The following is a 27953-nucleotide window of genomic DNA, read 5'->3' as shown; positions in this document are numbered from 1 at the left end:
TTGTTTTGTCCTCATGAGGTGTTCAGATATTGGTGATCTGTGCTTGTTGATAATCACCCTTTTCTCTCTTCTTCCTGACAGTGAAAAAAAGCAGCTTTACAACCTTCATTTCCTCCTGCCAATCATACGACAATCGCCGCACTCCATTGGACTGGCCACACTGGCCTTTGACTCCACTTCCAGTGCTGCTAGATCCATGTTGCCACTTGTATTGCCAACACATAAACAGACTGAGATTCTCCACCGGTTGACGGACTAAAAGAAGACACCAACAGTCACAGTGAAGGACATCTGCAGGAACCACGTGACATATATCATGTAATGTGACGGACATCAGGCTGAACTGAGTGTTGCTTTTTAGAGCATGCGTCAACGCAGTGCCATTAAGTTTTATATATGTATAATGTTTTCATGGCCTACACAGAGACCGAAATATTTACTATATATACACGAGGAGAGGGTAGATACATTTCTTTAAATGTTTTTTTCTGCTGACCAGAAAGAAATGAAAGAGCCTTTGCTGATAAGAAGAGAAATGTTTACAGTGAATTTGTGGTGGCGTCTTTGTCCCTGATCAACAGGGACGCGACGATGTCACACAAAGGACACGAGCCAGCTTGTAGCCACAGACGACACGGATGAGAAAAGACTCACATGAGCAGACATGATGGATTCTGAAGCTCCCGAGGCCGAACACAGACTGTGACGTGGCTTAAGTGGCCACCTAATCCTAACCGGGCTGCTATTTACGCTGTCCTGACTGACAGGAACCTAAAGCCTGGCGACAAGCTGCTGTAAAGTGAAGTGAGAAAAGACAGTTACTGGATCTTGGATGAATCACAGAACGGAGAGCCGGCGCGCTCTCTCTTGATCAAAAGGCACTTTTGACATTGGTTATGATAACTGTAAGAAATATTTTTCCTCTGAAGACGTTGCTTAGGTGGGTGGGCGACCTGACATGAGCACAGATTTGGATATGTGAATATGCACTTTTCTTTTTTTTCTTCCTCTTTTTACTCTACAAGTGCACACCTCTGTAAGTCATTGATACTACATGTACAGAGACAGCGAAGGAACATTGTAGATCACTTTTTGATGTGGAGCTAATAGTTTTGTGAGGTTTGCGTCATGACTGAAGATGCTTTTACTCAGGATATCCTTTGATACTGAATAAGTGTGTCCTCTTCAAATAGTTATGAGACATGCATCCTATGCTTAGAAGCTGTCCGATACCTCTTCATCAAGACCATATCCAACTATAAATGTTGAAATCCACGATCACGCGTCGGTTGAGACCATAATTTATTATGTAAATCTCAATATTTTACCATTTGCTGAAAAAAATACTTTAAATCGCTGAATGTAAAGACAATGCATATTTATATTTAGAAGAGACTCCTATAAATAAACTGCTAAAATTCAATGACTCTGTTCAGCTACTTTAACTTCTAGAAAAGTTCTTCATCTTTGCATATTATGGCTGTGTGTACGCATCATCTAGGGCAGTGGCACCCTCAGGAATATTTCATAAGGGTGGCAAGATGGGGCCATGGAAAGTCTTGGTGTGGCACACAGAAACAAAAGCCGTAACTGAATTCCAGGAGTTGTGTTATGTTGTTCAAGTACATAGGCCAGTTGAAAACTATGTCAATTGATACTGATCAATATTGTTTAACTGTTATTACTAATTATCTGATATGCATAGACTTATTTGAGTACAGTTAACATTTTGAGTTCCACCACAATCCTGTACGAATGTGTGATGCGTCTATACATTTTAGGCGATTCATCGTTCTTCAGAGAGGCTGGTCGACCTTTTCCCAAAGAGGAAAAAGACACAGCTTTAATTTGAAGGACACTGATTGTAAGGGAACAATGAGGAGACTCATGGGTACCCAGAGAACTCATTTTCATCTAGATATCTTGAGGTGAGAGTTCAAGGGACCCCTTTAAAAATGGCTATGGCAGTTGTTGCCTCGCTTAAATTTAGCTTTAATTTAGAGTGTCATTTGTTCCCCTCTCTGATAAGCTATGCCGACATGCTTGATGCTAATGGTTGCCTTAGCATGTCTAGCTTGTCTAGCATTGAAATGAACGCTCCACAGCCTTTTAAAGATGGTAATAGTAGTCTCCAAGTATGTTCCATGGGAAGGGGTGCCAATGTTTCAGATTTCAATAAAAGTCTGTCCATGTATTGATCTCTTTAGAAGATGAAATAATCCTCACCTTCACAGCAGTGCCACTTAAACAGTAGACCACACTTGCGTCTATCGTGTAACAATTTTAATTTACAGAACATTGTCAAATTGCATTACATTTAGTGCAAATAATAACACTTCTGATGTACAACTTAGAAATATACAAAGTGTGTAGATTACTGACAAGATATCAAAATTAAAAACACTAAATGCATTCTTAAGCTGACACTGCTCATAGATCTAGCTTTTGTAATTATCAGCAAAACAATTATCCAGATCCTTCCTAACCTCCGACCCCTTAGACCCCCAAAAAAATCTGACAGTGACTGTTCCACCGTGCAGATCTACTGATTGCAAAACTCCCAACTTTTGATGGCATCTAACACAACCTAGAGTAAATTTAAATCTTGAGGTAAGATGATGTGAAATGCTGACCCTTTCCTCCACCCCCACTTCATTTCAGTGTTGATAAATGCACATCTGGTGGCTGTACAGTAAAGATAACCAGGATTTTTTTAGGGTTCCTCCTGGTGTCTAAGGCATTCTGGGGGTAGTTTATCAGTCAAAGGGCAGGAGGCCACTGCACTGTAGTGTGGCGTGTGAAATGTAATGTTAGAGTATGACTAAGAGTCTAGGGTGTAGCTGATATCCTACTCAACATTTTACAACTTTACCGTATCCTGCACAATAGCAGCGGTACTAATTTACAAACCTGACCCTTAAGAATGCACAGACAGATTTTTTTCTGCCTCATCAGGGGCTGAAAACGGTGAAAAACAACCCAGGGTGTACAAAATGTATCCACTCGTCTCTCAATGAAAGAGAGGAATCTGTACATCAGACGCTATGGCTGGCCGTTTGCAAATATCTATCAGAAACCATACATTACATGGAGGTTAAAGACAGATACACACTGACAACAGGCCGCAGCTTAGCATCTATAGACCACAGTCAACTACATCTCTGATATCCAATTATTGATTATCACTTCAACCGTGTCAAAAATATTGTCCAACATGACTTTAAAGACTTAGCAAATGCTCTTTATCTCCCACTTCAGGTTTCCTTGGCCCACTGCTGTCATCAAATTCAAGCATTTAACAGTCAATTCACATTTCTCACAATAGTAAACTAACTGAAAACTTATTCTGTTTTCTCTGTACAATACATTGTGTCCCTAGAAATATAAAGATTTCAAAGCTTTAGGCTCTGGCCCCCCATCAAACTACAAAGAGAGTCATCACCAGAGGGACAGGAGAAGGCAATAAAGAGGAGAAACTGTACCACACCTCATCAATGCTTTCTATCCTGTCTATGTCTACTTTCCTCTCTCATGGTAGTTACTTTAGCAGCAGCAAAACAAGTAGCTGTAATACTAGTGATTAAAGCGAACCCAAAAAAAAAAAAAAAAGTCAAGAAGTATGTAATCATAAGAAATGTACAAAACAATTTACAAAAACAAAGCAAATAATTGGTAACAACATTTCAAAAAACCACTTAGGAAACTCTTGAATTTTACATACATGTGTACCCATGACCAACAGATGGTGTTACGCCATGATGACGTGGCTGGGGTGACAACTACTGATGGATTAAAGCCGTAAAACCAGTCTTTTCTACAAGCAGGTGCCCTGGGGGGGGACGTCCTGGATGATAAGGTGTCCTGCACGTAGGAGGCTGAAAACACATTCTGACTGACAGGTGGATGGGTCATGTAGTCATTCAGAGCCGGTTCAACGCTGAACAATGTAGTCTCTTCGGTGGGAAACCCTCCACGGACCTGTCAGTAAAGAGAAGATGAAAAAGCCCAGAGATGTTAACAAAACTGAACTGAAATATTAACAGGCTCTGTACATCTGATCCCATCCCATCCAGTAATAGAGAAATGAATATTATCAGTGTAGCTGCTCTCTCAGTTGTGAAACAAGATGGCTTCCTGGTTACCTCTGTGCTCAGAAGAGGATAGGCTTCCCAGCAGTTTTCTCCTGCACGTAGGAGGTGAAGCGTTTGAGGAACTTGGGATACTCTCTCTTGGCCACGGCTCTGAGGACTGACGCTGGAGCCCAGCCGCCTGGGTTTACTGCAGCCACAGAGAGGGAAATTATCAGGAAGCTCTTAGTCATAATTAGTCATAAATCCTCAGTGTACAGATGCTGTATGGACAGAGGTCTATGGAGCCCTCTAGTGGTGAGGACAATGCACATTTTATTGTTTCAAATAAACTCCCATGACCTGCCTGGCTCCTCTAACAATAAACCGGCTCAGGATTCCTTCTGCAGCACTGCTTTATGTCACAATAAACCCGTCTACAGGAAGTCAGGGGAGGGGGAGACGCTGTGCATGTCTGGGCTGACATTTCAAAGACACAAGCATGCAGACTGTCTCCCTTCAGTGCTCGCTACCAGCTAAACAAAGACCAATCAGCAGAAGGTGCAGCACAAACAATAGCAACGCAGTAACCCAATGTGTGGCACTCAATAATAATAATTATTAAAAAAAAAAAAAACAACAAAAGAAAAGAGAAGCCAGCTGGGGGTAGTTTTCTGACAGCATTACAGTTTTCACAGCTACAATGGATAAATATCTGCTTGTTTTCTTTCAGGCCCCTTTGTGACCTGCAGCTATTTCTCGCTGGTTAAAACAGCTGCTCACATTTCACTAAGTCAACAAAACACCCACCCAGCTACATTCATGCGGGCTGACTCAAGTAAACATTGAAGCCGTATTTATTTAGGCTGATGGGACCTCAGGCTATCACTCACAAACACAATCTATCTTTACCATTTAACAGATGCATTAGCCATGGATATCAGATAGATAACTTGGTGACTTTAATTACAGACTGTCTGTTGGCAACAAATAACAATATGACCCGAACTGATGAAGGGTTAGGCAGCTTAACACTTCCCTCTGGCATTTACAGTAGGTTGGATGTTGACAGATCGATGATGATAGAGAGGCGTTGTTCTGTTGGCTGTTGATCTTGCCAGAGGCATATGCACTGAGATCAAATCCTTATTAGGCTGGAGAGGCACTCACCATTGGCAACGTAGGTGATCTTACAAAGGATGTTGTCTCTGCTGATCTCTTTATCTCCCTCTGGTGGGCTGACCAGCGTTTGACAGATCATAGCGACATTGATTTTGGCACGAACACACCTGTTTGTGGGCTGAAGGCAAAACAAAAATGTAAGTAAAATCAATGTCAAAGCTGGCACCGATCTCACTGAAGCTAAATTGAAAGAGTGACTGGTGTTAAGAAGTGTGAAACTATTCTTTTTATAAATTTACCCATGAAAAGAGCCACAAAACAAAGTATTGTTTGACTAAGGGATGTTTGTAATTACATGCTGAAGTAATCAAATGTATTTCAAATCTAATCACAGTGCTTGGATGCCTGATCATTCCATTGCATGATATTAACAGGTGTACTGTTGTAATCTTACAAGGGCATTGTCGTGGTCCACAGAGAAGTTGCAGACCAGCCATGTGTCAGGGTCATTTTCATTTGTTGCCAATATCTTCCTGATGGCTGATAGATAGAGCACGTCTCTCTGAGAGGCTGGCCACACTCTCTGAAACACAACCAAAGGCATTCAGTTAGCAATCAAAAAGGCTGCAGAATAAAACTGATAAAAAGTGCAACATGTTCCAGAAACATCTAAACCGCCAAGTAGTCAATTTACCTTGTGCGTTTGGTAAACAATGACGGCATTGTCGGAGAGCGTTTCCACAACGTTGAAATTTTCAATGGTGGCTGAGGGATGAAGAGTTCAGTCAGTTCATGATATCTAACACAGGCACAGTCACACAGTGTTCATGTTATGGTGAGTTCTGAAACAGTGAACTTACTCTCCCAGTCCATTCGGACAGCTGTGTCCCAGAAGTAGTGGCAGACCTCATGTCCTGTGACCCCCTTCACAGAATGTGTAGCTTTGAGGGGGTCGAGCACAATACCGTTCTCCTCTACTTCTCTCCTATACACCTGTTACACAAAGGGCAGAGCGTGACACGGTTTAGTTCAGTTTATTTATTTGCACATACATGTATTGAAAAAACAGGAAAAAAGAAAATTAAGGAGAGGTTAGAAGCCAAAAGTGGCTTCTGAAGATATCGCTCATATTAAATAACAACAATCATACAGAAAAAGAAAAAGATAAAAGCAAAGATTGCATAATTGAACAAGAGTTCTAGACCAAGAAGTAATATGAAATTGTGAGAGAACTAAACACATTGGAAGTAATATCGTTACTATAAACATATTTGCAGCCTGACTACAAGTCATATCTTGAAGGATCCTCTTAAAGGAATCCTTCACCCAAAAAAAAATGACCATTTGCAATCATGTGTAGGTCAATCACTCACCGCGTTACCTTGAAGTTATGAAGAAAACTTTGCTATTCCCGCATGCCTCCACAGTGAACGGAGAATCCAAAAATGGCAAACATACTTAATCGACTGAAGTCAAAGCATCGGACAGCAAAACTATATCAAAACAGCCATTTCCAAACTCTCACACAACTCATGCAGTATAATCCAAATCTCATTTATCCAGCCGTATGCTCAGTACTTCCCAAACACATGCATTTTCACGGTCGAGTAGCATCCTGAGGCATAATGATGGCATGCTACTCGTGGGTGGAAGTGTTTTATATTATAAGATTTATCGCAAAAATGCATGTGTTTAGGAAGCACTGAACGTAGGACTGATAATTGAGACTTAGATTACACTGCATGAGTTGTTGGAGGGTTTGTAAACTAATGTTTTGATATAGTTTAGCTATTGTTAAACGCGGTTCACCTTTACTTTTCATCAAGAATGCAAGGAAAAAAATCATCTTCTTCAAATTTAACGTAACATGGGGTAAGTAATTAAAATACAAATGGTCATTTTGTGGGTGAAGTATTCCTTTAACTCTACCACTGACTAATAAATCTTGAGCTGATTTTTCAGTTTGAAAACTAAAGACAGTGTAATTATTATTTTCATAGTGTTACTAACAATAATAAAAATGAGAATAAGAATGAATAAAGTACTGATTATATTGATTATATAAATTCATTTTTTGTCTGGCAAGAATATCTTTACTTTAAATATTTCACTTCCTCTCCACTAGCTGATAAATTCATTATCGCCACTTTCACTTCCGACCACAGCACCTTTGAAAAAGTGAACAAGACTTAAATATTCAGAGCTAGGAATCGAGGGAAATGATTCATATGCAGCTTCTCTCCTCTGTACTCACCTTCATCTCTCCTTCTTCTATTACAAGCTGCCAGTTGGCATCTCCACCCACATCCTGAAGAGAGTAAGTCATATGATTCTGCACCATCTCCTCCACCTAAGAGACCGACAGGTATTGATTGAATTCACATGTCAGAGAGAGTTTTTCCACTGTTCTTTACCTGCCTATTTGAGGACATGCTTTGAAACAGGACACAGTTTGGGGAGAAGAAGAAGAAACTCTATTAGGGATGCTATGCTCAAGTTTAATGATTTATATAGTCTTGAGCAATCAGCACCTCAAGCACCTGTGCTGGTATTTTATTTCAGAGGTTTTGATAACATCAGGCAAACATTAAAAACTATTTCTCTTTAAGAATCTTAAGAATTCCTTAAGCAAATACATTAGCCATTGAGCTGGAACCAAATATGTATATAACACTTGATCCTGCTTGGGGGTGTTATTCAACAACCGAACAATGCATCAACAACACAGTGCATAGCCAGTCTGGAGTCGTGCCTGCTCATGCTGTGGGGGACAGAGTGATGTGAGCAAAGGAGGCGGCAGAAATTAAGAGCTTTAACTTGAATCCAGTCATGCAGCAATGGACTGACATTTTTCTTATCAGTGGTATGATGACAACTGTCAGAAAACTTTCAGTCACTCCAGCAATTTCAATTTTGTCCAGTCAGGTTTTCTTTGTTCTAGTGCATTACATAATATCATAAAGACTTTAAAAACCCACTGTAACATGCTGCCCAAAGCAAAAGAAACATTTGTGAAATCCTGGAGAGACTGGTTAGAAGACATTCTCATGCTCTCTGCTCATGCTCGCTCTGACTGCGGTGGAAAGCAGCAGGTGTTTGCATCCCCCTGCAGATACAGGGGCTCGCTGCTGACCAAATACAGTACCTGAGCGCTGAATCTGTGAATGTCGTCTGAGGCACTGACTAGCTCAACGGAGGACAGGGAAGAAGAATGGCTATGGGGCTATACAGCAGAGGAGGAAGATCGAAACAGAAAAGAATAAGGAACAAAACAGAGAGAGGCAGCCTGCAGCAGTCCAGAGGCCGCAACTACAACCTGCCCAAGTAGCATTTCATATGAAGATGTTACATAAGCTTTGAATTATTGCAATATGCACAAACTGATTTGCTGTATGAACAGATAAAGTTGAAGTATGGACACATTGTAAGAAGCACATAAGCTGCAGTTGCAGAGTTTATAGACATGACACAATGGTGGTAAGCTGACCAAGCTTCAGACAGCAATGAGATATTGCAAAAAGCAGCAACCGGTAGCATTTAAGTCTAGATGAAATGAAAAGCGCCCTTTAAACCCTTGTAGATTACATCTTGAGTCATACTGTGCCCTTGCTTAACACCAGAGTGCTTCAGGGATGATGTTTTTCTCATTAGGACTCATTCCTGGGGCACTCTAGATGCTTATATCAAAATCCAATCATGCTTTCTTCCTGTTAAACTAAATATGACATGTGCTTACTTAAGTTTGTACCAGCCAGTTTCAGCCAATAATATCATGACATCCACCCACCAATCGACCTGCAACTCTTAGCCACAAACTTAGCAAGCTACCAACAGCATGAATCATCAGTGTGTCTTTGGGTGTTAGTCAACTCAGACCTTGCTCCGTTTCACCTGAATACAGTGGTTACAGGTTGAGTTGTGCTCATACCAATATCAGTATCAGAAAAGCCTCCGATACTGTTACAAATGCCGGATAAGGTATCAGGAGTGTGGAGATCTGATACTACCTACTCTATGAATAAACTTTAAGGTAGATTCACACCAGGATAAAACGTTAGTTAATCAATTCTTCTCTGCTGCTGTAAAACAGTAGCTCACACAAAGAGTTGTGCTGAGTAGCAACTGACAATTTCTGTTCTAGAGCCGAAAAGAAGAATTTATTTCCATGAATTAGTGTAATGTTAGCCGTAACCATACAACAATGATAGCAATCATTTCACATCAATACAAGGTTAGTACTATACCGCTTTGTAATTTTTTTAACGCAATTGTATCAACTCAGTACTCAGTATTGGCCAATACGCAAGTTCAAGTATCGTAATTGGTATCGGAACATCTCTAGTTATAAGCTCGCTGGCTATTTTAGGGAAAGTGTTGTCTGTGACAGCTCCGGATTATGTGCAAGGCATTTTACAGTGGACTACTTCAGCTAAAACATAAAGCATACGATGAGCTTTGGCGGGTCGTCCTCTACGAATGAATGGAGGCCAGCATCCAACTCTGAACCACTGTATTTTCAGCTTTTCAACGATCAAATCAAATTCTGCTCAATGTTATATCCCGCCCATAAACTTGTATGTTCAGCCTGCCTATGTCATGTTACTCGAAATACATCACGATTCTGAAGCGAGATACTCTAGAAATGCTGTATACATTTAAGAGAAAATAATAAATGTGTTAAGCACCTTGGCGGCAAACCGGTATGTGCCGATGGTGGAGTAGACGTCTCCTGGAGGAACCGGAGTTAATCGAGGTATCCTGACCTTCTCTGACTGGCACTGAGGAACAGAGAGTTAGAGTTTAGTTAGAGAGAGAAGATGAAGAAGATACCACAGAGACAGGCAGCATCCCTGAGCGTAATGTTAAAACTGTGTTTTACAATGATCTTCATCACACCTGCTCTTCTATCTTGTCCTGTCTGTCCAGCGCAGCTTCCACTGCATCGAAGAACTCGTCCTCATTGATCAGACTGTTGGGCCCCTCCTGTGAAGAGCAAATGTCAGCAATATAAGAATACTGCGAGAACAGCCCCGACAAAGAAGCAGAATGATAAAAATGCACATGCTGGGAGACATGGGACTGCTTTGGCTTGTGCGGCTGTTTCTAATTAATTCATTTTCATCTTGCCTCGTAGTCTGGGCCTCCGTAGTGTGACTTTTTCTTCAGTTCATTCACAGCTGACTTGTAGGCATCTTCTACCCTCCTCCTCTTCTCCAGCTCCTAAACACGAAGAGAGAGAGAAACAAGAGCTGTTGGTGCAGTTGTATTAAACAATAAATAACCGTGACAGCATGTAACGCCCATGAAAACATCTGTGCTGTGTTTAAAATAGATCTGCTGATCCTCCTCATTTAGACAACGAACAACAGGAATTCAGCGTTACAGAGCAGGAAAACATCACTGCCTCAGTCACAATGCTCCTTTCATCAGGTTTCAGTAAAGAGTTGCAAGAAAGGGGAAGAAAAGAGAGGTCTGCATGTCACAAACAACCGGGCAAACCTACCACATCATTCAGCTGTGTGCGCTCTCAAACAGGTTTTACCTAATGTCTCGATCCCTGCCAGAGGCTAGAAACAACAGGCTACAGCAATACAGTGAAGAACTACTGAGAGTGGATTATCTACTGTTTTCACCATTTATTACTTAAAGGCTATGAAACTCTACAAAGACAGCAAATTAATTATAAAACAATAACATTTACTATGTAGACTGAAACAGCTCAACTCTGCATGAGAAACTTGTCACAGTCCAGACACAGTTTATTCACACAGCAATAAGAAGAAGCTAAAACAATAGTGTTTTCTCAAAAATACTTAACAGGAGGAAAGCCAGACAGAGCAAGACTATGAAACCAAACAAAGCGTACACAGGAAGGTGTGGACGTATAACACTTGGCACAAAATAAACAGAGGGTGATCCTGTTGTCAGCTGCGTGTAGCCAACATACCGACAGACAGATAGAAACTTACTTTAAAGAGGAGACTACATGTCTGTAGAGGTATCCATCTCTGTGTCTGGTATTTGAGCTGCTCTGTCCTCCTTTGTAGCGAAGGCTTCCACAAACTGCACCATGAAGTCTTAGCAGTCATTTTCTAATTCACTCTCTGTACGAGTCTGAGCAGGCGTGTTGTGTTCCTTTGGGAGCGTGTGTTCTGAACTACTTCTATTTCCCTACTCCACATCAGCAGCTAAACTTCACACACACACATAACCAAACACTGATAGGATTGAGGTAGTTTCACTCGAGCAGGCTAACTAACTGAAAGCACTTCCCAGCTTTTCAGTGTTTTAGGGTTGGGCAGCATGCCTTTACACACAGGAAAAAAAAAACTGGTTTGACAACACTGGCCGCGTTGATCAGGATGTAAGCATGAAGAGCTCTAGAGCGCACCTTTAAAGACACAGGCCGGCCTCTAGTCAAAGCAGAATCAATGAATGGAAGAGTGTTATGGGAACTCCAACCACTCAGATGAAAAAATAGCTCAAATAACAAAAGTGTTTAAGCTCATTATGGGCAACAGGTGCATTTGTGCTGCTAGTAAGCATGTTGATTATTTTGAATCACTGAGCTTTAGCCATTAAGGAAGTATTTCATTGCTGGGACGGTCCTCTCATAAAACCATGCTACAGTACAAGGGTGCAAATACTTTTGAAATTAGTGCTGCATGACCAGAGCAAACAAAAAAGGGCTGTGGCACACCTTGTGTTCAATAGGGAGAAAACCTACAACTATCAGAGCGCACTGCACCCGAAAAATAAACGCCTGCTGGTGGGTGCAAGCTTGTCTGTTTTTCCCCAGGACACAATATGGCGGTTGGCTGGTAACAAACGATCTCGAATTGCAGTTAAAAGGTAAGCTGAAATTTGTTTCTGAAAACATTTTTGACAAGGAAAAGACATCGCATTAACAGAATCTCAATTACATGTTACAAATCAGTTTAACTGCGGTCCTGCTAACTGCAGTTGGGCTTGTTTTCAGGTCATTCTACACTTAAGAAAACATATTTATATAATCTTATATTCCATTTCTACTAATAATATCAGATATTCTATAACCAGGGGAGAGTTTGGGATAAGGACTAATAAAAGCAGATGTGAACTACATCCTAAGAGATCGAAGCTTGTTTAACCTGTTTATTCACACACTATTTATTTAATACAGCTACTGTACTTAACATGCAAATCAGTATCAGATTTAACTCCTCAATCACCTTCTAGCATTTAAAAAAATAATGGTGTGCATTTTTCTAAGTAACGTTACCATCAAAATTAATATGGAAGACCAGCTCCTTAAAGGCAACGAAAGGTAGCAATTAGCTCCTCAGTCTGCGACACCTCCACACAGCAGTGGCTGCTAACACTCAGGAAACTGCCTATTATTCACATGACATTTAGCACACTGTGAGTGACATTTATTTTAATCAATGTGTGCAGAGTGCACGACTGTACCTTGTCAAGTCTCTTCTGCCAGCTGTCCTCTCGTTTGACCATCAGTTCGATGCAGTGGGACAAGGTGGAGAGGATTCCTGCTGTAGTGGCCTTGAAGGTGATGGCCTCCCCTTTGAAGTCTATTCCATTCATACCTTTGGGACTGGCGGGTGGGAACACTGGCACGGACAGAAACAAAGAAACAAGAGTGTGATAGCTGCTTTGTTACTTGCTAAGAAAAAGATTTTCTGGCTTTTCACAATAAAGCGAATCAGTCATTGAAAGCAATGAACATTCTGTATCTGCAGCTAAACTCACATTTCTCTTTGCTCCCATTGTTGTTGTGATTACATTCACCATCAGGCCTTGTAGTGTTGGGAAAGTCATCTTCGTCCTCCTCTACTACTGGTAAGAAAGAAACAGCAACATTTTAAAACCCATACAACAGGTATTTTTGCTCCTCCAGGGTTGCTACTTTTTCATAATTCTTCAGTAGTTAAAGATGTAACACTAAATTTCTGGAAAAAGCGCATAATTCAGATGAAACTACATGTTTGTTTGACATTCATGAGAGCAAGTTCAGTATGAAAGTGATTTTGAAGAGTGCAGAAAGGTTCTGACTCAGAGATTAAACAACCCACAAAGTGCCCTGTAAGTGGATATTGATTTTTGTTTCCTTTCTTAATGACTCTTACCAAATACTCTCCTCCAACTCTCTGACTGCTTGGACCAAATACAGCCCCATCTATAAATTCTTCCATTGGCCAGTAAGCATCAAAACTAGTTCCTTTTGCTGTGTTCACACTGCTCTCTATATCAGTTTTTTTGGGGGGGGTAAACTGGACCAATTAAAACTAATTAAAAAGCATTTTAAACACATAATACAAGCTCCATAATAGTGTTGTGTAATAGTGTTGTTTGTGCCACACCTTACCTCTGTCTCTGTGAAATTCATCTTTGGAGACAACGTCAGCACAGGAGTCAAAGTATTTCTGCAGGGTGTCCACTTGTCTGCACAGTATGTCCCGGAAGGTTTCCATTTCTGCTAGTTTCTCACGCAACCTGTGCCCCTTCTGAGCAGAAAGAAACAGAAGTAAAGAGATGCAATCAAGAGCTGTCAGGAGACAGTAAGTTCTGTTTTTGTTTTAACCACACAGCCATCATTAATAATAAATGCAAAATCCTTGACATTTTAACAACTGATAAAAGTACAGTAAGTATTACAACAGATCTCGATCTTCAGTTGGTATTTTCAGAAAGTGCTTTAGTGCCTTTGACCAAACTTTATATATGTATTAAAGGAAATACTGTAAGACTGAGTGCACATCCACGCCAGTGAAAATATGTTTTCATTTTAAAACACATAACTTTTCCTAAGTTTATGCCGAGCATCCACACTAATCCGGCGTATTCCAACCCCTAAAAACTGAGACTCCAAGCTTTTGCATTTTAGGCTTGATGCCTGGAAACAGAGATTTCTGAAAATAAGGACGCAGACACTCACATTCGCTACCTGATTGGGTCTTTATCATATTTACTTTGCAATAACTCCCAATCTAAGTTTTCCACTGCATATACAGTTTCTCCTTGCTGTCAGTCCAAGCAAAGAAATCTTTTTACTATTGCTGGCCATCCTCTGCAGTATTTTCTGCAACTAAAAAAAACACAGGGGACACAATCTACTTCCTGTTCACAACAGCATGTGCATGCCCAGTCTACGTGAACTGTTATGTGATATGCCTTTTTCAGGCCTGTTAGCATTACGGATGGGCATGATTTGGACATCACAGAGTAATCCACACTCAACCTCCCACATGTGAACATGACCTTTTCTATATTTTTTTTTACTATTGTTTTACTATTGGGTAGAATGGGTAACATCTTATTTCAACGTAGAACTGTGTGCAATGTATTGCTTCTCTCAGAGAAGACAGCAACAGCGCTTCCCTGCTGCACTGTTGCCCTCTCTTTGTTTATTATGAGACTAGCTACTGCTGCAGGAGTGTGAACTACGCACTGGGGAACAATCGGTGAGGGTCAATCCCAACACAAAGTGATGGGGCTAACTGTTAGCATAACACTGCTAACGTTACCTAACAGTTATAAACAGGTTTAATGACAGAGTCGAGCTGTTTCAGTTTCTGTATGAGTTTGTTGGGACCACTTAATGGCTCAGTGTCAGATGTTAGCCGTCGCTGCTGTGTTAGCTCGTGCCAACTGGGCAGACATTAAACTGAACGGGAGGAGATGGTCCTTCAGTGCTGTGTCTAACCTATGCAACGTCAGCGACTGAAAATGTGCTTTGAATTCATGGCTTAACAGACTAATTGAAGCCTGGTTGTTTAATAAATGAATTTCAACCACACAACTTTTTTGTTGTTGGCCAATTTACATTGCTATTGTTACTTTAGATTTTTTTCGGGAATACTCTAATAATTTTATGTGAGTACTGTCATGTGTAAAGGATCTATTCCATTTTATATCACTGTTTTAAAATGAAAACATATTAGTGTGGATGAAGCCTGAAAATTTGAGATGATCTGATAGCACTAAACATCTTCAAACTCTCTCGTGATCATGTTTTTACCTTGAAGGAGGATGTGGACGTGGCGGACAAGGCACTGGCTGCTGAGGTGAGAGACAACATGGAACCATGACGCCTGAGACTGGTTTCTGAACCATAGCCAGACTCGGCCTGAAATCCAGAGGGAGGGATAGACGGCGGAAAGAGACAAAATGAGGGGAGGATGAAAAGAAAGTAAAGAAAGGAGAAGGAAAACAGAAGGAACAAAAGGTCAGTGTGTGCACAATACACATTAAACAATCTGCAATATAATAGGAAAGTCTGCAGCTCATAAAAAAACAAGACAGAGAGAGAGGGGGAGATCATTTCTAGTAGTCAGCAGCACTGAGTAATGCTGAGCTCGACCCGAGCACGGCCTACACCTACACAGACAAACAGTCCGCTGTAGGGACTGGAGCTGACAAAAAGACACATGCATCAACAGAGCCAGCAGACCTGATACTAGGTGGTTGAGGAACAGTGGCAACAAATCACTCTGTATCCCAAAATACTGTTGTACTGATTAGGAAATACAGAGTACTGTTTCACAGGGCCTTATGAAACAGATCTACTGTATGACCTGGCATTAGTGAGGGAGGGAGTGGCTGTGACTGCATTTGTTCCATTAAATAGCCAACTTATGACTGGGCGATGCCTGGGACTGTCAACTCAGCAAAGTGACAGAATTTTATTATACGTAGCGTATGTGCATGCACACCCAGCCAACCCCACCACAGCAAAATATTCTTATTTGTCCCACATGCAGCTGTTAACTGTTATCACTACATTATATCTATCTATCTATCTATCTATCTATCTATCTATCTATCTATCTATCTATCTATCTATCGAGAGATCGAGAGAGAGAGAGAGAGAGAGAGAGAGAGAGAGAGAGAGAGAGAGAGAGAGAGCAAATTCACAGCCCAGTGTTAGAGTCCTGTAAATTCATACTCAACCAGTAGTACAAACAGTAATTTGTGGTGTGTTTTATGAGTCTAAATTTATTTGCTGAGGTTTAGTCATGAGTTTACCTTTCCTCTTGGTTATCAAATTAAAATGGCACTGTAAGCTATTTGTGTTTACTAACTGGCATGCAGAGGTCTTGAGAACAGCGAGCAAACTGAGGAGGAAGTCAGGTGGCATACTTGATTAAGAGAGAAAAACATACATTCCTCTGCAAGAGCATCTCACAACACTTAACAGTGTGACGGACTGAGAGATTTGACATTGAATACTGGTGAAAAGATAGTGAGCTGAGTGGTTAACTGTTTAACACCAGGTCGAAAGAATATAAAGTCTGGATTTTTGCTGTTAAAGGTAGGTTTACATTCATTCAATCTCATGATTGCTGTAAATTTAATTTTAAAGCGATACATTTAAGCTTTTACTTAGTTAAAAGTAATCAGATAATGTATGAAATGCAATCACATTTTTAAAACATCTAATTCATACTCAACACACAAATACGCCATGAACAATAAACCATGAGCATTGTACAATTCAATGATATTCAATAATACAACAATAAGGTCCAGCCCTAAAAATGACCTGAACCAGTCTCACAAATAATTGAGCATTACAGAATTCACAATTCATACGTTTGCAACCCTGATTCCAAAAGATGTGAGACACTTAACTGTGTGGTGCATTATAAAGTGCAAAATCTGACAATGGAAACCCAGGACTGTTGAGCAACTGAGATCGTATTTTTACTTTCAAAGCTTCAACAATTCGTGTCGTCTGTTCCCAAACACTCAGTGTTGTTAGCAGAAAAGGTGATGTATCACAGTGTCAAACATGCCCCAGCTTTTTTGTAACATGTTGCAGGCATTAGGTTCAGTGTGCATTTACAAAAAACAATAACGTTTATCAGTCTGAACATGAAATATCTCGTCTTTGTGCTGTATTCAAGTGAATATAGGTCTAAACACATTTGCAAATCATTACATTTTGGTTTAAATTACGTTTTAAAGAGTGTCCCAACTTTTTTGGAATCAGGATGTAGACATTTGCCATACACTTTAAGTCTTGAGTCAAAGTGTTAAGATGTCAGTTTTAAAAACAACATGCTGCTTTGGGTCAGGCTGGATTTTTTGTTTTTTTTAAATAATACATTTTCCATTTTCCAACCTCAAACAGTAAAGCAACTCTGAGTGGCAGAGCTGTACGCCAGGTGTGCAACTATATTTTTTATTTGAGATGTAAGTCAAGTGATTGCAAAGTGCCTCAGCTTCACCCCTGATGGCTCAATAAATATTAATGCTTTAATGCCAACAGTCACCACATTTTTGACCAAATACCTTGTTATTGTTATTGTGAAAATATTGTGGGGTTGACTATTGGCACTTTTGCATTATACAGTTTTCCACAGAATTAGAATATATGTGTGACGGTAGTTTTTTTCCTGCCTATGTGTCCTTGTATATCAGTCTGTGTCCACTCTCTCAATTCAGAGGTTTTTGCAGGTCAATGAATGTAGCACTAGCAAAGTTTCTGAGCGATCAGACCGATGGATGAGAGAAAAAGCTGGTCGTGAGTGAAAGCAAACTTGAGTTTCACTTGCACTGAGTACCAGTGGATCAGGAGCAATGAATAACTGTAATGGTTGATATATTCTAACAGCGCACCTAATGAATGGTCCAGCTCCAAAAATAGAAAATCAAAATGTGGCACCACGTGTTTTAATTGTGGTGGGCCATCACAAATAAATAAATGTGTAGGAAATCCTGAACTATTTACACAATGAGAATTTTGATTAATACTCCTCAGTAATGTGGCTATAATGATTAAGCGGGTAAAGGTAAATGACAGAACAGCTACAACAGTCTGTTAATTTGGGGAAATTACATCACTTTACTATGATGCAGCCTTTAAAACAAGGAAAAAAACAACACTAAGCATACCATAATATCCAAAATCTAAGATGATATCTAGTCTCATATCACAATATCAATATAATATCAACATATTGCCCAACCCTAATTTAAACCATATCATCCTGAGTGTAATTATTAGCTACGTTTCCTGCTACATCATATAAAGCCCTTCACAAAAATGCAGCCTACGTTTCAATAGTTGTGAATGACAGTTGGTTAGTTGCCTGGCTAAATAAATATTTGACAAGAAGTGTAACGGACTAAAAGTTGGTCTTACATCACTATCACGAAAGGATCTGATTTGCTATAGGTTATCTCTTCAGACTGAGATGTTGCACTGGTTACTAAAATCATTATCAATGTATTGCTAATTTGGGTGTTGAGCAGGAGGCAAAGCAATGCACTGATGAAACATGAGGACCAATCTGTGCCTGCCATCTTTATGCACCTGCTCAGCTGCATGACACAGCCATGCAAATTAAACACCCACTCATACACAACACATGAAATGGCATCTTGTACCCACGGCTTTGTGATGGTAATGAGATGAGTGTACAGTAAGTGACCATAGCAACCACTGAGTGCTTCTGCACATCTGAGCATAATGCTGTTTGGGTAAAATACCTGTCATTAAAAATGTTGATAGTGCAGGACATAGCCATGCAGCATAAGCTTAATTTCTGAATAAATAATTTAAAAAAAAATAGTGATTTCTTACAATGCAGTTCAGTTCTCCAGCCCATCAGTGCAACTAATGTAAAAAAAACTACATGCATGCAAATAGAAAATAGTCAATAATGCAATGCATGGAGGAAGGCAAAGATGGGCCATGTTTTTCATTCATATCACAACACTGGCATACTTATTGAAGACTTCAGTGATGAGTGATAGTAAGCAAGCAGCATGCCAACATGCTATAAGCCCACCATTCGGCCATTCCAACACCCAAGGCAGAGCAGGACACTGCTGCAGTCCCGGCGGTTTGCTGGCCCCAACATGGCCCAGATGCTCCCTCAACACTCCCACTGCTCTGACAATTCAGACGCTTAAATCCAGTATTCCCGTTTCTCTGGACACACCTCACTGAGGAACAAAAGGGAAGAGGAGGAGGCGATGAAGAAAAGCCATACGGGCTCAGCTTAGCTCATCAAGTAAAAGAAAGCAGCTATAAAAGAGGGAAAGGGGAGAAGAGGAAAAAAGTCATTTTCTCCGTAGCAGTCAGAGGAGTGGCAGACACTAGCTGCTCCGTGAAGCAGAAGAGACAGGCTGAGCCAATGAGGACGAGTCTTGAAATCTCACGGCAGAGCAGACAGATCTTCCGCAGGCACACGCATGGACTCAAAGGCACACACGAACATGCACTCTACTCTTGCTGCGTACATATATCAACAGACCACACACCCTGATATGTGAAACCTTTTCATCTTGTCCATCTTTATGTCCAGCATCCATCACTGAGCAAGCAAGTGTGACTGTGTGTGTTTGCATATAAGAGACAGAGCGAGAGAGGGGTAGAAATGAAAGGTGCATGCATATATGCATTAGAGAGAGACAGAGACAGAGACAGAGACAGAGAGAGAGACAGAGAGAGAGAGAGAGAGAGAGAGAGAGAGAGAGAGAGAGAGAGAGAGAGAGAGAGAGAGAGAGAGAGAGAGAGAGACGAGGGCTGTCCGGAGCTGTTTGTGTGATAAACCACTAAAGTACCAAATGGGTGGGTGAAAGAGGAGAGAGAGGTGACGGAGAAAGACAGAGAGACAGATAGAGAAAAGAGAGAGAAAGAGAGGGAGAGGCAGAGAGTGGGAGGCAAGGAACGACATTTATCTGGATCTTCTGCTTTACTTGTGGCTAATGAAGTGGTGGAAAAACTACAAATAAATACCAGGGGGACTTCCCCGGTCCCTCCACTATCACCCCTCTGAATCTGACCGAATGGAACAGTCTTCTCAGTATGATCAAGAGTTTTATGTGTCCCTCTTGATTTTTGTTGCTGTGAGAACAGGCGATTAAAAAAAAAAATGCATTATTCATCAAGAGCTGCACTTAACTTCCCTACACTTAGCACAACTTTTTCCACCACCAACACAAATACACCCACACATAAAAACACAGATGAACTTGCACAAAAACAGTTTTTTTATGCCGCACAATAAAAGCCTAATTTGGTAATACAGATATGCAAATGGTGGTGGTGCGGCTTTGCAAAGTGCCTGATATGAGGCATTTAAAAGATGTAATGACCACCTGTTTTACCCATATTAACTAAACTCAAATTTATTTTATTAAAGCACATTTAAAAACAACTCATGCTTACCAAAGTACTGTGCAGAAGGAATAAAATGCTAAAAACACATACATGACAGGCAACATAACTGTCAGGTACACGGCTCACACATACATCAGAGAAAACTACATCAGCGGGACTCAAATGCTAATGAATAAAAGTACGTTTTGAGCCTTGACTCAAAAGAGTCAATGGTGGGGGCAGATCTGATTTGGAGGGGGATGGTGTTCTACAATTTGGGGGCAGACACAGCAAAGGCACGATCACCCCTGAGCTGAAGTCTGGAGCTTGGGACAGCCAAGAGCCCCAGGTCAGCTGACCTGAGGGACCTGGGCTTAGAATAGGGGGTTGGAAGGTGGCCAGACCATAATTGAAGCACAATTACAGTTGTTAGGCACTGATATAAACCCAACTCTAGCAAAGTATGAGTGTATGACATGGCACAACAAATATATCCCTTAAAAAGTAATTATAAAAAGTTAATTATCAAACAATTTGTCATCTCTATAGACAGATTCTGTGGGTGACGAGACAAGATTTAGTTATCGGAAATGTTCTGGCTTCCATTTGTAGTCTGAGCGGCAATGATCAATCATGTTTGATCGGCAAACAGTCCTTATGGAGACGTAGACTGAACTGGACAATATGCAATTTCGGAATCCATCGGCTATGTCTGTTGACAAGTTAGCCTTATATTAGCTTTTTTTTTAAAAAAGTTTATCTATATGTAGATATCTGTTTATAGAGATTAACTAAAATGACTGACACACGGAAGAGGAAGTCTTGACACGGATATCTGCTGGCTACATCGGATCAGCCCAAAATATTGGCTCTCACCTCCAGAGGCTTATCGTCGTCAGACCGATTAGCTGATGGGTTTTGATATTGCACAGTTTGTATCTGAAGTAACCGTCTAGAGCCTCACTAGTAGATGCCAACATAAGCTAAATGTTTAAGCTTTAGATTCTAATACTAGGAACAAACACAGATTAGAATTTGAAAATACATTATTTTAAATAGCTTTATATGTATTTGCATGTGTGTGTTTTACTGTACTATGTCTTGTTTTTTTTAATTGTCATATTTTCAGCACTGGGAATGGAAGAAAGAGAAAGAGAAAATAAAATAGATAGAATAAAAAAAGAACGAGACAAATAAAATGTCAATATTTGCAGAACAGGATGTGAGTATTTAAACAAAGTCGCAGAAAAGTGAGGCTATCCTGAGGTAACTATGCTGTGTTTCATGCCCTGTTGACACTAAGATTAAAACCAGTATGCCAAGTAGTAAACACTGAATGTAAGTCCCTCTTTGTCCAGTTGGGAGCAGTGCAGACACACTCACCTACTGTACAACAATGCTGCATGCAGCGCTACATTAAGCTTACTGAGGTTATTGTAGGTCACAATCCAGACATAACCCTGAAATACTCTCACACTGTTGTTAATGGACCTGTGGCTGCTCACACTCAATTACCAACACCATGTAGCACTCACAAAACCATGCACAGCAACATTTTAGTGGAGACGGAGCCCTGAAGAGAATTCACAGGATAGTGATTCTTTTTTCACAGGTGGTACATTTACAGTGGTCTCTCTTAACTACAGTGTTTGCATATGGCAAACACAAGCAAGACAAATGATGTAATTACACAATACATATTATTTGAGCACACATTTTTACAGATGAATTTTCAAAACTCTTCCATAGCTTTTCTGTAATATTTTCACCCATTCCCATCACTTTCTTTAATTTAATATAGTCTGCCTGGACACCTCTCTGACAAGCAATCTGAAGTTGGGTGCAATTCCAAATGTGGAGAGGTACGCACACTTAGTTTCTTCTACTACATTTGGCCACTATTATGCTCCGCACAAAAACCTCTCACATTTTGGTGCAGAGCCTCGATTTAGCCTGGCTAGTCTGCCTCTCTCTGGAGCCATGCATTATACTTTTTGTTGGAAAGCCATACATTATTATACATGCGCTTCCCAGGCATCTGCGAATAAGGACACCAGACATTGCCACAGCCAATTAGCTGCATACGCCAATGTATATCACCTGATACTAGTGACATTTTAAAAGTCAAGTAGTGCAGCACTGGATATCTAATTAGTAATACAAGGAACTAATTTTGCTTAACATTAGACATACTTTAAACAATTGCTGAAAAAAATGTATATTGCATAAAGATTTTATGCATATGGAGGCATTCTCTTTATACTATGACAGTTTTCCTAAAATTAGACAATTGTAATATGCCACCTTGCTTACTGTATCGCAGCATATTGCAAAATACTGAACCATAACTCCTGTATCATGATACGCATCCTGTCGCCAGATTCTTGCCAATACAAAGCCCTTTTTGTCTCTTAATCCCTCACACACATTTCACCTGAAGACTCAGATTACACAAAATAAAGTAAATCACCAAATGTCACAGTACGAACACACTGATTGCTATTACCCAAGCTCATGTACTGTCTGTAGAGTATTTTCAACTCTGTACAAGCAAATCAATAAAAACAAAATAAAACTAAGCAAATGGATAACTATTACAACTAGTCCATACCCATTGAGTGCACAGTTGCCCACGTACAGTTTCACATGGTGTGTGTTTGGGATACAGGTCATAGGAAATTGCAGATTAAATAGTCAACTGAACCCATTAAGAAGAGCAATGTATTCAGACAGAGTTTCTGTGAATTTGACAGTACGATTGATTTATTGGAAGTACAGTAGTAACATTGCCAATAGTGGGATAGTTAGTGGGCTAAAACTGTACATTAGTAGTTGAGGTAGCACATTGAAAGGCAGATAGTTAAAGTCATTGCCTTATAGAAGCTCAGTTATAGTAAGTTTTCCAACTTTTGCCAAGAGGGAACTTTAGATATTGGTCCCTAGATTATGTTCACCGAGTTTCATGCAGATCGGTCAAACTTCCCAGGAAGAGATAGATTGTAAGTGTTTTTCAAAAAATTCAAAATGGCAGAAATCTATATAACCGGAAGTTATGGGTTCTTGAGGCATCTCTCTGCAAAGTTTCATGTCTCTACGACATACGGGGCATGAGATATGCCCATTCAAAGTTTGCAATTTCAATCAGTTGCTATAGCGCCCCCCTTTGACCAATTGATGTAATATGCTTCATTCTCATCCTCCCATGACCCTCTACCACTGTGCCAAATTTCACATGGATTGACTAAGTCAGTGAAGAGAAAAACATGGAACAGACACACCCACACACACACCCACAGACAGACAGAGTTTTCGTCATTATATAGTAAGATAAGATATTTAGAGGCTACTAATGCAAACTAAACCAGTATAACTAGCTGTATCAGCTCATTTTGGATAGATCATGAGATTATACGTGGCACAGCACTTCTGTTGTGCCATGACGACATATCTAATGTGCTTAACATACTTTATGTAAGTCTATGTTAACTTGATGTCACTGCAGAGTGAGCAGCTGCCGGGTATCTGATAACAGGGGATACCCCCACCTCAACACCTCACTCCACAGATTCCTCACATTCCCAGGATGAAGGGCTGTGTGTGTGTGTGTGTGTGTGTGTGTGTGTGTGTCGGAATCCCTGTCCTGCCACACCCAGCTCACTGAACAAAACAGATAACTCCCTGTCTGTTCTGAAAAACACTGACCCGAAATTGAACCTAAATACCTGAAAAAATGTGAATAATGCAGCAAAGCAATGTTTTCAGCAAGTTGGGTGAGCAAAAAGAGAATCAAATATTCATTATAACCTAAGGAACTGACACAATATGGCATGAGAAAATCTGTTCTGATTTTTGACAAACACCACACAAATTAAAAAATCCCTATGCACAACAGGGACTGGATTCAGTGACACTGAGCATCTGTAGTATTAATCTATCTATCAGGGTTATGCAGCTGAGTGGCTTGCGATCGGCAAATTTCTCCTGAATAACTATCACAAGACTGTTGGTATGACAAACAAACCATGGTGTAAAAAGAAGCCAGCGAAAAAGAGAAAGAGAAACCCCATTCCACTCACCTTGTGCAGCTCTATCGACTCAATCCACTGGAGTCTGTGCTCTGGATCTTCAGCCCTGAGGTACCAAACACTGTCGTTAACGCTGATGTCAAAACGACACTCGTCAAACTCATGAGGCTGCAAAGAGAGAGGACAGGGCTCATGAATAGTTATTAGGCAGAATACATGTGACATGTGAGGAAATACTGTTTCCACAACCAAGTATCTGTACTTAAATAAAAACAATACAAAAACTTCAGTGTAACATTTTCCCCTAGTTCAATAAAATCACTGCGGAATCAGCAAAAAAAATCCCACTATAATGCCTCTACAGTCTGTTTATGACACTGGCTGACTAGCGATGACACATTCTGGACACACATGGATTCCATCAGTCACAGAAAAGCCTCTGCCACACAATAAACAGGAATTTTAATTAGAAACTGATGTCTTATGTCTACAAGCACAACCCTAAATGACCGCAGCAGAGCTGTATTAAAAAAAAAACTAAAAAAAAAAAACAGATACTCTTTCAGCATGCCTCCGCCTGAACCCGGGTCATCATAACTTTTCCTTCTAGTATTAGGCCAAATCTTTCAACTATTTCACTCCTCCGTTCTACAATGCACCCCACCCAGCTCCAACCACTGACCGCCTTAGGCACTCAAGCACGTGCACCAAAGAATTCCCATTTCCTCTGAGATTGGAATTTGACCACTGCACTCAGCTGAGGAGAGACCTGTTCAGCAAAACGTACCTTGTAAGAAATAGGGCTTGAGTCTCTTTCCCATTTTTATCCCGAGCAGAACCAAGACTACAGCTGCTCTGTCAGCTGACATAACCTCATGTTGTCCAAGTTTAATTAGATTTGCTGAATGACGCTCATGTGCTGGTTTACTCGCTGTCACGGACAAGAGCAACATACACTCCAACTCTGAGCAGGGACTGTCAGTCTGAATAACTTTATGCAACACTGTCTTTAGACTTTACACTAATATTACATTTCATGAGTTGCATATGAGGAAAGCTGACAGGGGTGAGTGGTTTTCTCTGACCTGTAAATGCTTTCTATTACAGTCACAGACAACCTCAGAGCAAAAGTTTCCCCTCAGAGACAGGTGTAACATCACAAATGCCCTCCAGTTTCTAAATTTCACTACAAGGAGGGGTGCAATGGTAACCTCAAGTGCATCCAGCCATGATGCCATTACTGGTTAGAGTAATCCAGTCTATCTTACTGTGCTGTATCAGACACGGCCCATAAACCTCTGCTTTACAACCCAGTTTATACCTCTTTCATTCTGCCTGGAACAATCTCCTTCCCCTTACGTAAGCACTACTGAATATCCTTGCTGCACTGGCTATTTTCTGTGTATAAGACTGTGGCATCGTCAGTGTTAGGAAAGAGGAGGTTAACAGCAATAGCAACGCTTATAACCGCCTCACAAGAGACATCGAAGACTCAAGCTTTTTTTCCTCTATTAAATGCCTTTCAACTTGTGTGTCTGCAAATATATTTTGCTTCCGTATGAGGACAGTCTGGAGCGTCTGCAGCTACGCAGTGTATAACAGACAGATATTAGGCAAGAAGAAAAGCAGAGGCTTGTTCCTGCATTCCTGAGTCCTCATACCACAGTCTCCGTAGACAGAATTGGCTTTGGATATTTTACAAGAGGGGAGAGGCAGTAAGACGTGACTGTATGGGTCACGCTACTCAAATTATTAGTGAGCATGTGTAAATAAACACTCTTACGTAGTCTACTATAACATTATTACAACACACTCTTGTGGAGTTTTATTCAGTCTGCAGAAACAGTAGAACATAATGCTTACTCAGAGGACCACTTTCACTAGAGGAAACTAACTCTAAACTTTCATGTTGTGGTTTTAATCCAGTTTAGAGTCATATAATCCTATTGCACAAATCACAGTAAAACCATTTGTTTGGCCTCTGTACTTGGTTGCGGTATGCTCAGAGAGATCAGTGAATATTTAACCAGGGTGTGGGATTTTGACTTATCTCACCAACAGGAGGCCCGCATCAGGACAATACAGGTCTTCGGTGTGAGATCGAAGTTTACATTTTAACAGTAGAGAACACACATTTTATGTAGCCAATGCAATAATTGGCAAGGAGGAAGAGGTATGAGAGTGTTCTCAAATGACTGCTGGAGCAAGAATGCCTTGGTCTGCTAACACACAGGTCTTTACCCTACCTGCAATCTTAATAACAGCTTCATTACTAGTTAATGTTTACCTTTCTATCTTTGTGGAACATAGACTGAAGGAATTAAAGTTCAACTCCATGCTAATGACAGGGAAAGACGGGATCAAAACACTGAAACCTGCTAGAGAGGTAACCCTACTCCAAGAGCACTCATGCAGAAAATGAGGCCTTTCATAGTCGCCCATCTTATGAGCCCTTATTCCCTGAAATGTTGGACAGGTGCTCAGCCCATTCTGCTTTCTGTGTGCAACAAGACTCTTCATACCATAGTAAATACTTACTGTGATGACAGCCTTGCTGAGGCACAGAGACCCCCTGCAGCCGTACTCCCGTTCATCCTCCGACTTGTAGTAGCTCAAAGTATTGTTTTTCAACACGACCCATCGGTCCTGCCATCCGTGTATGTAATTTGTCCACTGTAAACACACAAGAAGTACAAGACAAACAGTTAGCTGAGCTATGCAGGCAACAGATCCTCTGTGTGCAGGGATTATTTCAGCAGCTTATTAGTAATGCTAACCAGGCTTTTACAGATAAGTAGTGTGTGATTGAAACACCTAAAGAAGAAGTTGTGTCTGTGGAGTAAAACACTGTAACAGTCAAACTGGTTCACATGACATTACCTTGCTTAAAACGCCTCCGAGCTCCACAGGCTGTCCAGATTCTGGGTCCACATCCTCATCCGAGCCGGACGATGAACTCTTTTCGGACATTTAAATCCAAGCTTCACAGATAACTTGAACCTGATTTTATCCACAGGACCACGTCTCGTCCCGCTAGCTGCAGGATTAAGTTAGTTACAAGTTCAAACGCGTCACAGCCAAACCTGCTGACAGCTTCTTCAACTTAGCTTTAACGTCAGGGAAATACCGTTAATTAGGCATTAACGGAGTGTATCACACATCAGCTGAAAAGCGTAATTTATCTTCAGTCGGTGGACAGACTCAAAACTAGCTAGCTTGTTTAGTTGGGAGCTATCCTGGAGGTGACAGCTGAGTCTCAACTTCTCGATTTTTGCGGGCTTTGTTTTGAAACTGACGTCGAATACCAATGAGACTAGCTAGTTAGCGTTAGCTGTCAAACGACGCAACTAGCTAATGCAAACTTAACTAGCAACTTATGACTGCGCTCGTTAGCTATCTTAGCTGCGGTCAATGCGGTCCTCAAAGGAGTAATAGATAAGGCAGGCCTTCGTGTTAACGCTGTACCTCAACTTCAAGACAGGAATGACGAGAGACGGTCTGTGTCGCTGCTGTAGTTCCGCAGTTTAGTTAGCAATAGCGGAGGGCTGACTAGCTTGGCTTCATTCAGGTCTGGGGGAGGAGCTGCAGCCACGCTTTACTGTGTACTTTATACAGAGCGGAGTCAAGGTA

The 27953-nt window shown here is 40.8% G+C and overlaps 2 protein-coding genes across 7 annotated transcripts in view; one reads left to right on the top strand and one right to left on the bottom strand.

Annotated features, from left to right (window-relative positions):
* The window catches only part of pip5k1bb (phosphatidylinositol-4-phosphate 5-kinase, type I, beta b), a 50666-nt gene extending 47057 nt beyond the window's left edge, over nt 1-3609 (top strand). For all 3 annotated transcript variants that reach the window (XM_050050171.1, XM_050050170.1, XM_050050172.1), the window contains exon 15: nt 82-3609. In XM_050050171.1, the coding sequence (XP_049906128.1) occupies nt 82-84 (3 nt within the window). In that variant the 3' untranslated portion in view covers nt 85-3609. The remainder of the gene's footprint in view (nt 1-81) is intronic.
* On the bottom strand, nt 2269-27905 carry LOC126393809 (ceramide transfer protein-like). 4 transcript variants are annotated; one of them, XM_050050166.1, is made up of 19 exons: nt 27789-27895; nt 27204-27360; nt 26862-26996; nt 24375-24491; nt 15205-15312; nt 13552-13690; nt 12936-13022; nt 12639-12796; nt 10317-10409; nt 10086-10172; nt 9875-9967; nt 8335-8412; nt 7444-7539; nt 6050-6182; nt 5884-5954; nt 5644-5772; nt 5238-5367; nt 4143-4278; nt 2269-3978 (listed from the first exon to the last, which is right to left on the bottom strand). In XM_050050166.1, exons 2-18 carry the CDS (start codon nt 27291-27293, stop codon nt 4151-4153), a joined length of 1872 nt encoding a protein of 623 aa, XP_049906123.1. In that variant the 5' UTR covers nt 27294-27360; nt 27789-27895; the 3' UTR covers nt 2269-3978; nt 4143-4150. The 4 variants fall into 4 exon arrangements, with proteins under 4 accessions (XP_049906123.1, XP_049906124.1, XP_049906125.1 ...); XM_050050167.1 differs by having other exon boundaries at nt 12936-13019; nt 27204-27905; XM_050050168.1 differs by lacking the exon at nt 8335-8412 and having other exon boundaries at nt 27204-27903.
* Nucleotides 27906-27953: the final 48 nt, after the last annotated feature.

This window comes from Epinephelus moara, chromosome 8 (genome assembly GCF_006386435.1).
Source record: "Epinephelus moara isolate mb chromosome 8, YSFRI_EMoa_1.0, whole genome shotgun sequence".
Lineage (NCBI taxonomy): Eukaryota > Metazoa > Chordata > Actinopteri > Perciformes > Serranidae > Epinephelus > Epinephelus moara.
Note: the sequence above shows the minus strand (reverse complement) of the source record. Positions and strands in the feature narration are given on the sequence as shown.

Coding starts and splice junctions, on each gene's coding strand:
- LOC126393809 (XM_050050166.1), bottom strand. CDS start 27,293: ATGTCCGAAAAGAGTTCATCGTCCGGCTCGGATGAGGATGTGGACCCA. Junction 24,492..26,861: donor TCAGCAAGGCTGTCATCACA/GTAAGTATTTAC, acceptor CTCTCTTTGCAG/CCTCATGAGTTTGACGAGTG. Junction 9,968..10,085: donor AGGACAAGATAGAAGAGCAG/GTGTGATGAAGA, acceptor TCTGTTCCTCAG/TGCCAGTCAGAGAAGGTCAG.